The sequence below is a fragment of the Tachyglossus aculeatus genome, chromosome 2, assembly GCF_015852505.1.
Source record: "Tachyglossus aculeatus isolate mTacAcu1 chromosome 2, mTacAcu1.pri, whole genome shotgun sequence".
Classification (NCBI taxonomy): Eukaryota; Metazoa; Chordata; class Mammalia; order Monotremata; family Tachyglossidae; genus Tachyglossus; species Tachyglossus aculeatus.
Genome location: NC_052067.1, coordinates 55,470,462 through 55,483,185, shown reverse-complemented (window position 1 = coordinate 55,483,185; position 12,724 = coordinate 55,470,462). Strand labels below are relative to the sequence as shown.

General features: G+C 47.1%; 1 protein-coding gene across 7 annotated transcripts in view; it reads right to left on the bottom strand.

Moving 5' to 3' along the window:
- Positions 1-12,724, bottom strand: part of MAP3K4 (mitogen-activated protein kinase kinase kinase 4) — a 171,161-nt gene that overhangs the window by 60,034 nt on the left and 98,403 nt on the right. For all 7 annotated transcript variants that reach the window (XR_005448619.1, XM_038742010.1, XM_038742029.1 and 4 more), the window contains exons 4-5: positions 2,747-2,989; positions 688-834 (exon numbers count right to left, since the gene is read on the bottom strand). Coding sequence is in view for 6 of the 7 variants with exons in the window: in XM_038742010.1 (XP_038597938.1) it covers positions 688-834; positions 2,747-2,989 (390 nt within the window). In the remaining variant the exon portion in view is untranslated. The remainder of the gene's footprint in view (positions 1-687; positions 835-2,746; positions 2,990-12,724) is intronic.

The window sequence follows — 12,724 nt, the reverse complement described above, 5'->3', positions numbered from 1 at the left end:
CAGCCCACACACTTCGCTCCTCCGGCGCCAGGATACTCCATGCGCCCCGATCTTGCCTGTCTCGCTCGCCGCCGACCCCTTTCTCATGTCGTCCCTCTGGCCTGGGACTCCCTCCTTGCCCACGTGTACCAGACCACCGCTCTCTCCACTTCAAAGCATTATGAAGGTCACATCTCCTCCGAGAGGCCATTCCCGATTAAACCCTCTTTTCCTCGGCGCCCTCTCCCTTCTGCGTCATCTCTTCACTTCGATCTGTGACCTTTGGTCGAACCCCGCAGCACTTAAGTACATATCTTTAAATGATATATCATCAATGACTTATTTATTCATATTACTGTCTCCTCCTCTACCAAAACCTCGCTACAGGCGGGGAATGTGTCCGCTGACTCTATTGTACTGTACTCTCCCAAGCGCTCAGTAAAATGCCCTGAACGTAGTAAGCCCTCAATAACACCACTGATTAATTGACTGGTGATTACTACGACTCTTCCAAGCGCTCGGTACAGTGCTCTTCTCCCCGCTTTAGACTGTATACTCGCTGTGGGCAGGGACTACGTTTGCCAACTCTGTTGTACTCTCCCAAGCGCTTACCGCAGGGCTCTGCACACAGGAGGCACTCGGCAAGCCTGACCGATTGATTGATTGCCCACAGTAAGTGCTTAGTGAACACCACTGATGTTTACTTACCATCAACATTTTATGCAGGTCCTCTTCGAATGAATCTATGTTGCAGTCGATCTTCTCCAGATCCTCTAATACTTCTCGGAGCATGAACTGGTAGTACTGCTTCATTAACAAGCCTCCTTTCAGGACCTCTTTACACTCCCTTACTAACTGCAAGGAAACACATCGACAAGATGCATTAATGGACCAGTTCGGCAGGTTAACTATGCGCAACTACGAATATCTTGCTCTAACGGGGACTTTAATCGAGGAGACCGAGAGAAGGCGGGAGGCTGTGTCCGGCAACGCGTGTGACTTGGAAGGGGGGGGGGGAAAGGCGAGACACAGGGCACGGGAAACCCAGAAACGAAGCAGCTTGCCCTAGGGGAAGAAGCGCGGGCCACGAAGCCGGAGGACCCGGGTGGCAATCCCGGCTCGGCCACTTGCTTGCTGTGTAACTTCACTTCTCTGTGCCTCAGTTTCCTCGGCTGTAAAATGGGAGCTCACTATCTGTTGTCCCTCCCACTTAGACCGTGAGCCCCGTGTGGGACAGGGACACTGCCCGACCCGCTGAACCTGCGTCTACCCCAGTGCTCGGAAGAGTGCCAGGCACACGGTAAGCATTTAACAAATAATAAAAAAGGAGGGGAGACACTAGGTGTTAGAAGATGCTATTTAGCTCTAGTGTTCTCGATTTAGAGGTTTGTCCCAGATTATGGAAAGCTTCTGTTTGTGGACCTCAGCTGCATTTCAACATGTCATTTTAAGTCCTCGGATCCTGAAAACTAAGGTCCCTGAAATGTAACTAACACGCTACTTTCTGTCTGAAATATGACACAGTGGAAAGAGCACAAGACTGGGAGTCAGAAGACCTGGGTCCCAATCCTGGCTCCGCCAGCTGTGTGACCTTGGTCGAGTTGGCTACCCTCTCTGGGCCTCAGTTTCCTCATCTGTAAAGTGGGGCTTAAAAGTACCTGATCTCCCTTCCTTTCCCGTAGACTGTGAGACTCATGTGGTCAGATTATACTGTATTTTCCCAAGCCCTCAGCAAATAGGAAGTGCTAATATCTACCACAATCATTATTATAAACACTTCTGGGTGAAAGTACGTGGAAAGAATACACTGATGCACGTGAATATTATTTAAGATGGTAAATTACGTGCCGTGAAAGGGGTAAATAGCTTTGAGAGCCAGGATCGTATCTACTAACTCTATTGTACTCTCCCAGGCACTTAGTTATCATTATTATTTTTATGGTATTACTTAAGCACTCATTAGGTGTCACACTATGTTCTAAGCCCTGTAGTATTATTCTGAGGACTGGGCACTGTCCTAAGTGCGTAATACAGCGCTCTGCACACAGTAAGCGCTCAATTAATTCCACTGATTGATTAAACTACATGCCTACAATCCCAGCCACAGTGATTCAAGAAGAACATCATATTTTCCCCAAACCAAGACAATACAGCAACCCACTAGTGTGCTTTTGTTTTTATTTTTTTTTATGGCATTTGTTAAGCACTTATCCCGTGCCAGGCACTATACCACGCGACGCTAATCAGGTTGGACACAGTCCCTGTCCCACCTAATAATAATGGTATTTGTTAAGCGCTTACTATGTGCCGAGCACTGTTCTGTGCGCTGGGGTAGATACAAGGTTAACAAGTCGTCCCACGTGGGGCTCACAGTCTTAATCCCCACGGAGGCCCAGAGAAGTGAAGTGACTTGCCCAAAGTCACACAGCTGACAAGCGGCGGAGTCGGGATTCGAACCCATGGCCTCTGACTCCCAAGCCTGGGTTCTTTCCACTGAGCCACGCTGCTTCTCACGGTTTTAATCCCCTTGTTACAGACAACTGAGGCACGGAGAAGTGAAGGGACTTGCCCAAAATCACACGGCAGAAGAGCGGCGGGGCCGGGATCGGAACCCAGGTCATTCCCCCTTTTAGACTGTGAGCCCACTGTTGGGTAGGGACTGTCTCTATATGTTGCCAATTTGTACTTCCCAAGCGCTTAGCACAGTGCTCTGCACATAGTAAGCGCTCAATAAATACGATTGATGATGATGATGATGATTGCCGACCTGCTTAATACTCAGGAGAGACGGTTCCCCAGCAGGCCTCTGCTCCAGTCTCAACTTGAGACACTCGTGGATAACGTTAAGAAGAACTCGGCAAAGGACTAAGAACGCAGGCTCGAAAGACGGCAAGTCCATCGATTTCAATTCGTCCCAGGATACAGTGCTGCCCTTCGGCTCTGTGGGAGACGGGCCGCCTGACAGCGACACGTAATCTGAGCACAGCATCAGATCCGGAAATTCTGAAAACTAAAAAGAAACCCAAAAGACCCATGAAGTAACAGTAAGCAAAGGATAAACACACACACAGTCCAGGAAAAATTGCTTTGCAGGTGCAGACGTGTACCATCATCACAAATTGGGGATGATGGTACACGTCTGCAACTATAACTGCAACTATAATTGTCCCCTATAACTTAGGGACAATTTGCGATGCCTTGGCCAGAACTTTCATTCTTACTGTTTTCCAGCGTCAGACTGAAATGCGAGTCAGAAGCTATCGAAGAAATGGAAGTCAAGTTGATGATGTGTCACTTTTTTCCAAAATAATAATAATAATAATGGTATTTAAGCGCTCACTATGTGCCGAGGACTGTCCTAGGTGCTGGGATAGATGCAAGTTAATCAGGTTGGACACAGTCCCTGTCCCCCATGGGGCTCACAGCCTTAATCCCCATTTTACAGATAACTGAGCTCTGGAGACGTGAAGAGACTTGCCCAAGATCGCACGGCAGACGTGTGGCAGAGTAGGATTAGAACCCAAGTCCTCCTTACTCCAGGCCCCTGTTCTAACCACTAAACCACACGGCAGGTGATCTTTCCTCGTACCCGGCCGAGCCCCGCTCTCTTTCTGGGTAGGGACTGTCTCTATATGTTGCCGACTTGTACTTCCCAAGCGCTTACTACAGTGCTCTGCACAAGTAAGCGCTCAATAAATACGACTGATTGATTGATTTCTGACCAAACCCATAGGATGAGAACCCAAACCCGGCTCATCAGGCACTACAGACGGCCACTCTCGGTTTTCCCTCTCTGTCCAGAGCAACTATCACTCTGTTGCTTCCCCTGTTATTTCTGGAAATGTTTGTCTCTTCCTCTTATGCTATTAGCTCCAGGAGAGCGGGGATCACATCTACCGACCCCACTGAGCGCTTTCCTGAGTGCTTAGTATGATGCTCTGCACACTGTAAGCGCTCAATAAATACTGCTGACTGCCTGAATAGCGGCATAGTGACTTCCATCTTTCGGCGACTTGCACGAAGAACACATTTTTTGACAACGTAATTCTGGGGGCCCCTAGAAATTAGCAGCTTTATGGGGATTGTAGGACGTTGTACGTTCCCCATTCCTATCTCTGGAGAGGGTGGAGAACGGCTCTTTGCGAAGGTGGGAGCGTGGGCGAGGCGGCGGAAAGGGTGGGCTGTCCGATGGGAGGCAAGGCGGAGGAGTTGAGAAAGGAGAAGAGCCCTCGCGCTGGTGCGGTCAGAGAAGAAGGTTGTGCTAGCGGGAATCTGAAAATCACGCAGAGCTTCCCTGTAACCTACATGTCGTTGCTAGACACTTCATTCATTCATTCATTCATTCAATCAATCAATCAATCCATCGCATTTATTGGGTGCTCACTATGCCCAAGGCACTAAATTAAGTAGAGAGGAGTACAGTGTAACGATCAACAGACACATTACCTGCCCATAATGAGCTTGCGCGTTTAGATACCTGAAATGTTCAGCTAGGTACTAAACTACGAAATACACACACATCTACATATCACATACTACAGTCTCCCCTACACTATTAATCAATCAATCAATCGTATTTATTAAGCGCTTACTGTGTGCAGAGCATTGTACTAAGCGCTTGGGAAGTACAAGTTGGCAACATCTAGAGACGGTCCCTACCCAACAGCGGGCTCACAGTCTAGAAGGGGGAGACAGAGAACAAAACAAAGCATATTAACAAAATAAATAGGATATGTACAAGTTAAATAAATAAATAGAGAAATAAATACGTACAAACATATATACAGATATATATTTCGTGCATGCTTGAGGTACGCTATAGCGTACATGTGTATGTCTGCACTATATATTCGGCGTGGCTCAGTGGAGAAGAGCACGGGCTTTGGAGTCAGAGGTCATGGGTTCGAATCCCAGCTCCGCCACATGTCTGCTGTGTGACCTTGGGCGAGTCACTTAACTTCTCTGAGCCTCAGTTACCTCATCTGTAAAATGGGGATTAAGACTGTGAGCCCCATGTGGGACAACTTGATCACCTTGTATCCACCCCCAGCGCTTAGAACAGTGCTCTGCACATAGTAAGCACTTAAATGCCATTATTATTACTATTATTATTATTATTATGTATGTGTGTATGCATATGTACTACATGCATATATCTTAATGTCTGTTTTCACCGTGCTTCACGGCTCAGACACCAGTAAGGAATTAGGGAATGTTGATCCGACAATGTTAAACTGACGATTTGGATGCAGCGAACCGCTGTTCGGCTTAGCGCAAAGACCGGCAAATAGCATGCATTTACATTACATTTAAAAAAAGCTAAAACAGGCAGTATGAACAAATACCAAACTTGGAAAATGCTAGATTTCTAAACTTTGAATTCCTTAAGGAAAGACTCTAATGAAACCCGATTTTCCAACACACTTAACATTTTGTTCCAAAAGAACTGGACTACAGCCTGATTTCCCGTAACGGACATCCTTTGCTGGCAAGCATTTTCCAAACAGATTCACGTTCCAAGAAAGAGAATCTTATTGGATTGTGACCCCTTAACTGCAAGCAATTAAGCAAATGCTTGTCTCCCTAAAGGTCATTTCTCAGCAGAAACAACGGCTTCGATTTGTTTTTAGGTCCGTGGTTTTCAGGCTTTCTTCTGGGACAGCAACCTTAACCCTTTCCCCGGCCCTTACGTACATATTTTGGATATTCCGTTACTTAGATATACAATTAGTATGTCTCCTCTGCTAGACTACAAGATGATCAGTCAATCCGTGGTATTTACTGAACACTTACCATGGACAGGGCACTGTACTATGTGCTTGGGAGAGTATAATACAACAGAGTTAGTAGACACTTTCCCTGCCCACAGTGATCTTCCACTTGAGAGGGGAAGATATGTTATAGATACATCTATACCTATGCATATACAGTGTGCATGCATATCTGTGTGTGTATATGCATAGGTATAGATACATCTATACCTATGCATATACAGTGTGCATGCATATCTGTGTGTGTATATGCATATATGAATACATACCTACATATAATTTATAGGTTCACAAGTGCTGTGGGACTGAGGGTGAGGCAATTACTAAGTACCCAAAGGTCACGGATCAAAATGCGCCAATGCCGCAGAAGGAGAGGGAGGCGGGGAAAAGTGGGCTTAATCGGGGAAGGCTTCTTGGAGGAGATGTGACCTTAATAACGCTTTGAAGTTGGAGAGGCTGGTGATCTGGCAGATATGGAGGGACGGGGGGAGTTCCAAGCTGGGGGGAGGAGGCGGGAGAGTACAGTGCTCTGCACACAGTAAGCGCTCGATAAATACGATTGATTGATTGAAAGTGGACGACAGAGAGATACACGAGAATGGGGCACAGTCAGTGAAATGGTGCTAGAAAACCAGGATTTTGCGGGTTGGGTCGGAGCAGTTCTCAAGACCCTTGCCCTCTTCCTGGCCCTCAGTGCTGCCTCTGTACAGAGATGCTCAAAAATTGGAATTGCTTAATAACTTTCCAGAAATGCAATCAATCAGGGATATTTATTGAGCTCTTACTGGGTCCGGAGCACTGTTTTAAAGCACTTGGGTGCACACCAAATAACTGAGTTGGCAGACACATATCCCGGCTCGCAGCTAGCTGATAGTCTAGAGGGTACGCGCAGAGCGCTGTACTGTGTGGGAGAATAAGGTTTAATAGAGTTGGTAAGACACATTTCGTGCCCAAGGTTTAGAGGGGTGGGACTCATACTTCCAAGTGCTTAGTACAGTGCTCTGCTCTCAGAAAGCGCTCAGTAAATACGACAACGAATGGAAGAAAGGTTCATGTCCGTAATCCGAATATATGCTCTGTCGCGAGGTCAAGTTCCAGAATCCAAAAGAGTTCTGGCTTTCAGGTGGCTGGGCTGCAGTACATCAGTAGAGTGAGGAAAGATGGGGCAAAATGACTGAGTGATTTAAAGCTGATGTTAAGGAGCTTATCATCGTCATCAATCGTATTTATTGAGCGCTTACTGTGTGCAGAGCACTATACTAAGCGCTTGGGAAGTACAAGTTGGCAACGTATAGAGACAGTCCCTACCCAACAGTGGGCTCACAGTCTAAAAGGGGGAGACAGAGAACAACACCAAACATACTAACAAAATAAAATAAATAGAATAGATATGTACAAGTAAGAGTATTAAATATGTACAAAATATGTACAAAATACAAATTAAATATGAGCTTATACACCAAGCTCAGGGGCTTGAAAGATGGGAAGGATGCTAGTGGTGCGGTGAGTTTCATATAATAATCATAATTACGGTGGCAATTGTTAAGTGCTTACTATTTGCCAGGCACTGTACTAAGAGCCGGGGTAGATGCAAGATAATTAGGTTGGACGCAGTCTCCGTCCCACATGGGGCTCCCAGTCTTGATCCCCGTTTTACAGATGAGGTAACTGAGGCACAAAGAAGTGAAGTGACCTGCCTAAGGTCACACAGCAAACAAATGACAGATCGGGCATTAGAAACCAGGTCCTCTGACTCTGAGGCCACTGGGCCATGCTGCTTCTTCTGCGAATTTGTGTCTGAGCCCCATTTACCCCCAACTGACATAAGAGCAGGGACCAATATTCTTCTCCCACTTACAACACTGCCTACATACCGAGGACATACAAAAAACACCACTGTTCCCCACTGCCTCTACTCAAAGTTTAGTACAATGCTTGACGTAACAAGTGGTTAATAAATACCAACACCAACAGAAAAAAATTCATGACAGATTTTAAATACTTTCATAAAAACCATTTGGGAAAAACCACTGGGAAGGCCAATCTACACACAGGAATTAAAGAACATTTTCACCTCCTTCAAGAGATGCATTTGTCAATCCGGGCCCACCTCTAGAGCATCAGTGACTCCATCAGATGACAGCTTTTTTTAAAAAAAACAATTTACAGTGACCCCAGGATCTTTCCAATTTGTTGATGAAGAATCCTTTGTATAATAATGATGACGGTGATAATAATAATAACAATAGTATGTTAAGCACCTACTATGTACCAGGCACTAAGTGCTGGGATAGATACAAGCTAATCGGGTTGACCACAGTCCCTGTCCCATATAGAGCTCACGGGCTTCACCCCATTTTACAGATGGCACAGAGAACTGACATGACCTACCCCCCGTCACCCAGCAGACAAGTGGCAGAGCCGCGATTAGCACCCAGAAGCTCTGACTCCCAGCCCGTGCTTTATTCCACGAGGTCACGCTGCTTCTCTAATAATTGTATATTTGGGGACTAGATCAATAATTACCTTTTTGACCTTGACTTCGTGTTTCCCGTTAATCCCCGTTTCACAGATGAGGGACCTGAGGCGCAGGGCAGTTGAATGCCTCGTCCAAGGTCACACAGCAGACAAGTGTCAGAGTCAGAATTAGAACCCATGACCTTCTGACTCCAAAGCCAGGGCTTTATGCACTGGACCACGCTGCCTAGACTAAGAGGGTGAGATGAAAGGCTTACAGTCAGCTCCACAATGACGTCGGACGACGGGGAAGCGGTGTGGCCGACTGGGAAGAGCAGAGGGCCAGGAGTCCGAGGACCTGGATTCTAATCCCAGCCCTGCCACTTGCCCAAGGTCAAGTCATTTAACTTCTCTGTGCCTCAGTTATCTGACCAATTAAACAATCAATCGTACTGACTGAGCACTTACTGCGTACAGAGCGCTTGGGAAAGTACAATATGACAGTGTCGGTAGACACAATCCCTGCCCACAGTGACCTTACAGCCCCATCTGTACATTGGGAATTAAGACCGTGAGCCCTACGTGGGACCGGGACTGCGTCCAACTCGATTATCTTTCATCTGCCCCAGTGCTTAGAACAGTGTCCGGCACATAGCACGTGCTTAAAAAAGAGGGAAAAGTAGCGTGGCCTAGTCGAAAGACCATAGGACCGAGACAGAGGACCCGGGTTCAGATCCCAGTTCTGCCACTTGACTGCTGTGTGACCTTGGGAAATGCCTCACTTCTCTCATCTGTAAAATGGGGATTAAGACTCAGCCCCCCCTCCGCGGGAGAACTTGATTGCCCCGTAACCTCCTCAGCGCTTAGAACAGTGCTTTGCACATAGTAAGCGCTTAATAAATGCCACTGTTATTACGCAGAGCTCTGTACTGAAGGCTTGGGAAAGTACAGTATATCACAGGTGGTAGACACGTTTCTGACCCATATAAAGAGCTTAGAGCCTGAGGGGTGGACATTAATAAAAATAAATGATTTATAAGCAAGCTGATTTAAATACATGACTTATGGCAATCAAGAACTTAGGCTGGATTTGATTCTACCACCAGATTCAACAGTTCTGATGCTGAATTTCAGAGTGGCAGTGAATACAACCAATGATGCCACTACTCAGGAAGGAGACTTGGGGGTCGCCACGAGCGTGATCTAGTGGATAGAGCCAGGCCTGGGACTCGGAAGGTCACGGGTTCTAATCGTGCCTCCGCCACTTGTCTACTGTGTGACCTTGGGCCAGTCCCTTGCCTTCTCTGTGCCTCGGTGACCTAATCTGTAAAACGGGGATTGAGACAGTGAGCCCCACATGGGACAGGGACTGTGTCCACCTCGATTTGCTTGTACCCGCCCCAGTGCTTAGTAGAGCGCCTGGCACATAGTAAGCGTTTAACAAATACCCGCACTATTATTACCAACTGCTTCCTTAACTTTTTCGGTCAGTGGATGGCAGCTCAGAGGAATAACACAATCGGGGTCCACCGCACGAAAAAGGCCAGGACTCGGTAAATTTACTGGTCTACTTCTCAGTGAAGAAAAGGGAAAGGCCAACAGAGAGGACAAAATTTCCGCATCTTGTCTTCAATTACCTTTCTGTGACATCGAGGCGCTTTATCTCTGCCTATGATCTGCGGGAAATGAACACGTTCCATTTTGGAGCAGGGCCGGGGATTGATGGGATCTGTTAAACTCTTTCAGTAGCCTCTGTTGGATGCCACTGTCCTCTCACAATCCATCTCGAGGGGAGAAGCTTAGTACAGTGCAAGCACTTAGTACAGTGCTCTGCACATAGTAAGCGCTCAATAAATACGATTGATGATGAGAAAACATCCTCTAAATTTGCCTCTCCTTTGGTCACCTCACACCCTTCGCTGTTTCTGGATTCTGTTTGCCACTTTCGGTCCTTATTCCCGCCTCATTTCGGTCTCTTGCCCCAGGCCTGACCCAGTGGGGCAGAGACGGGAAACGACTGGTTTTGGCGGCGGCCCACCCTCAATGCCGAGACTGGCAACGTAAGAGATCGGCTCTAACCAGAGTAGCAAAGGGCATATTGCCTTAATGAGGACTTTGCCGGGCCAGACCGCTAAACAAAGTTCTATTATGATCATTTACCTCAGAGAGGAAATATTGAAGTTGCTGCTTCCCTAGGACCGCGGGGGAGAGAAACAATACATGTCCCTCTGCAATCAAACCCCTGATGAATGGCATTTTACTTTGACTGATGTACTGAGCCCCAGGAAAGGGTATACAGAAACCAAACAAAAAGCACGGTTTTACTACTAAATAAAATCGTGACATTTTCACGTCCAGAATACTACGAGCCATTCTGCTGCTCCACCTTAGGAAGGATGGAGGGGGAAAAAAGTACAAAAAAGGTCAACTAAATCGATAACGGACGCTTTAACTGGGGATTCTCCCCCTTGGCTTCCCACACACTAACTCTGGGACTCTCTTCAAGTCTCAGGTCTGGGTCCCTTTCTCTTCTCTGTCTACGGCCATTCCCTTGGAGAAGTCATTCGCTCCCACAGCTTCAACTACCAACTCTACGTGGATGATTCCCCAACCTTCTCCTGCTCTGACCTCTCACCTCTGCAGTCCCGCATTTCCCGCATTTTTAGACTGGGAGCCCACTGTTGGGGAGGGACTGTCTCTATATGTTGCCAACTTGTACTTCCCAAGTGCTTAGTACAGTGCTCTGCCCACAGTAAGCGCTCAATAAATACGATTGATTGATTGATTTCCTCTTGCTGCCAGGACATCCCTACTTGGAGGTCCTGATGCCACCTCTAACTGATGTCCAAAACGGGGTTCCTCATCTTCCCATCCACACCCCCTCTCCTTTTCCAGACTTTCCCATTCACTGTACACAGCACCAGTATCCTTCCTTTCTCATAGGCTCATAACCTTGGCCTTATCCCTGAATCATCTCACTTATTCAACCCATGTATTCCATCTGTTACCAAACGCTATCTGTTCTACCTTGACGACGGCTCTCGAATTGACATCTTCCTCTTCAACCCAACTGCTCCCTTGTCGACCCACTTATCCTATCCTCGCCTTGACAACCGCATCAGCCTCCTCGCTGACGACCCCCGCCTTCCGTCTCTCTCCTCTCCAGTCCATACTTCACTCTGCCGCCCAGATGACTTTTCTAAAAGACATTCAGTTCACATATCCCCTCTCCTCAACACTATTCAATGGCTATCCATTCATCTCTGCATCTAACAGGAACTCTATCAGCTTTGAGGCAGTCAGCTAGCTCTTCCTCTCCTACCTTTACCTCGCTGATCTGCTATCGCAACCCAACCTCCCGCTTCATATCAGACAGACCACCAGTCTTGCCACCTTCAAAGCCATTTTAAAATCCCATCTCCACCAAGAGAAATCTCCCCCAACTAAACCATCATTTTCCCTACTCACACTCAAACGCTCCGCGCTCAGCCGGAGAGCACTAATGTACATTCCGTACACCCTGCCCTATCCCATATATAATTTATTTTCATGTTGAACTCCCTCTCTTAAAATCCCCGTGGACGGGGATCATGTCTACCAACTCTATTTTATGCTTCCCCAAGCCTCTCTTACTGTGCTCTGCACATAGTAAGCACCCAACAAATGCCTCCGATTGACTGACTGGAGCAAGTACGATCTGGAGCTAGACCGAAAGGGTCAGTGGTAGTTTCATCTGGAGAGACCGGCCAAGGGAAGATATTAAATCAAGGTAAACGTGGAAAGAGGTTAGCGCGGCATTGCCTGCCACACATGGAAACTTCAAGATTCGAGATGGACAAAAGGAATCGGGTTCTTCACCCAGCGGGGGATAGATCTGACATCACGACTCTAGCCAGTGGTACAATAACCTGTGATGGATGATTTAACGGAAATAACTCGAGAGCAGTTTGCTGAGGTATGTGAGGGCTAGTCAATCTGGCTGAAGCTGAGGGATATCGAAAGGCACTCTGATACTCACTCCATCTCCAAGATGCCTGGGTAAATCTTCCTATACGCTACTATTTCCCCTACCCTCAAACCATTTTCCTATACGCTACTATTCCCCCTACCCTCAATCCATTTTCCTGTCCGTCTCCTCCCGTAGACTGTAAACTCCCTATACTCAGGGATCGTGCCTACTGACTCCGTTTCCGGGCTCTTAATACGGCGCTCTGAACACAGTGAGTGTTCAATTAAAGGCCGCGGATTGATCGACTGACTGGCCACAACATATTGAAGGGAAAAAAAAAATCTTACTGGCTACCAACAGGGCAATCTTAAAAGCACTTCCCCAAATCATCACCCAACAAGAAGATGTTTAGAGTGGTCAGAGACAGGGAGCGAAGTCTCGTCTCATCTGCATTCTCCGGGCATATCTGGTTAAATCTGAAAGGAAAGGTGAGCATCATCTCTTTTGTGAAACGTGTGCCGTGACGGGAAGGGTTCGCCTGGTAAATCGGCAGACTCCGATTTGGCGG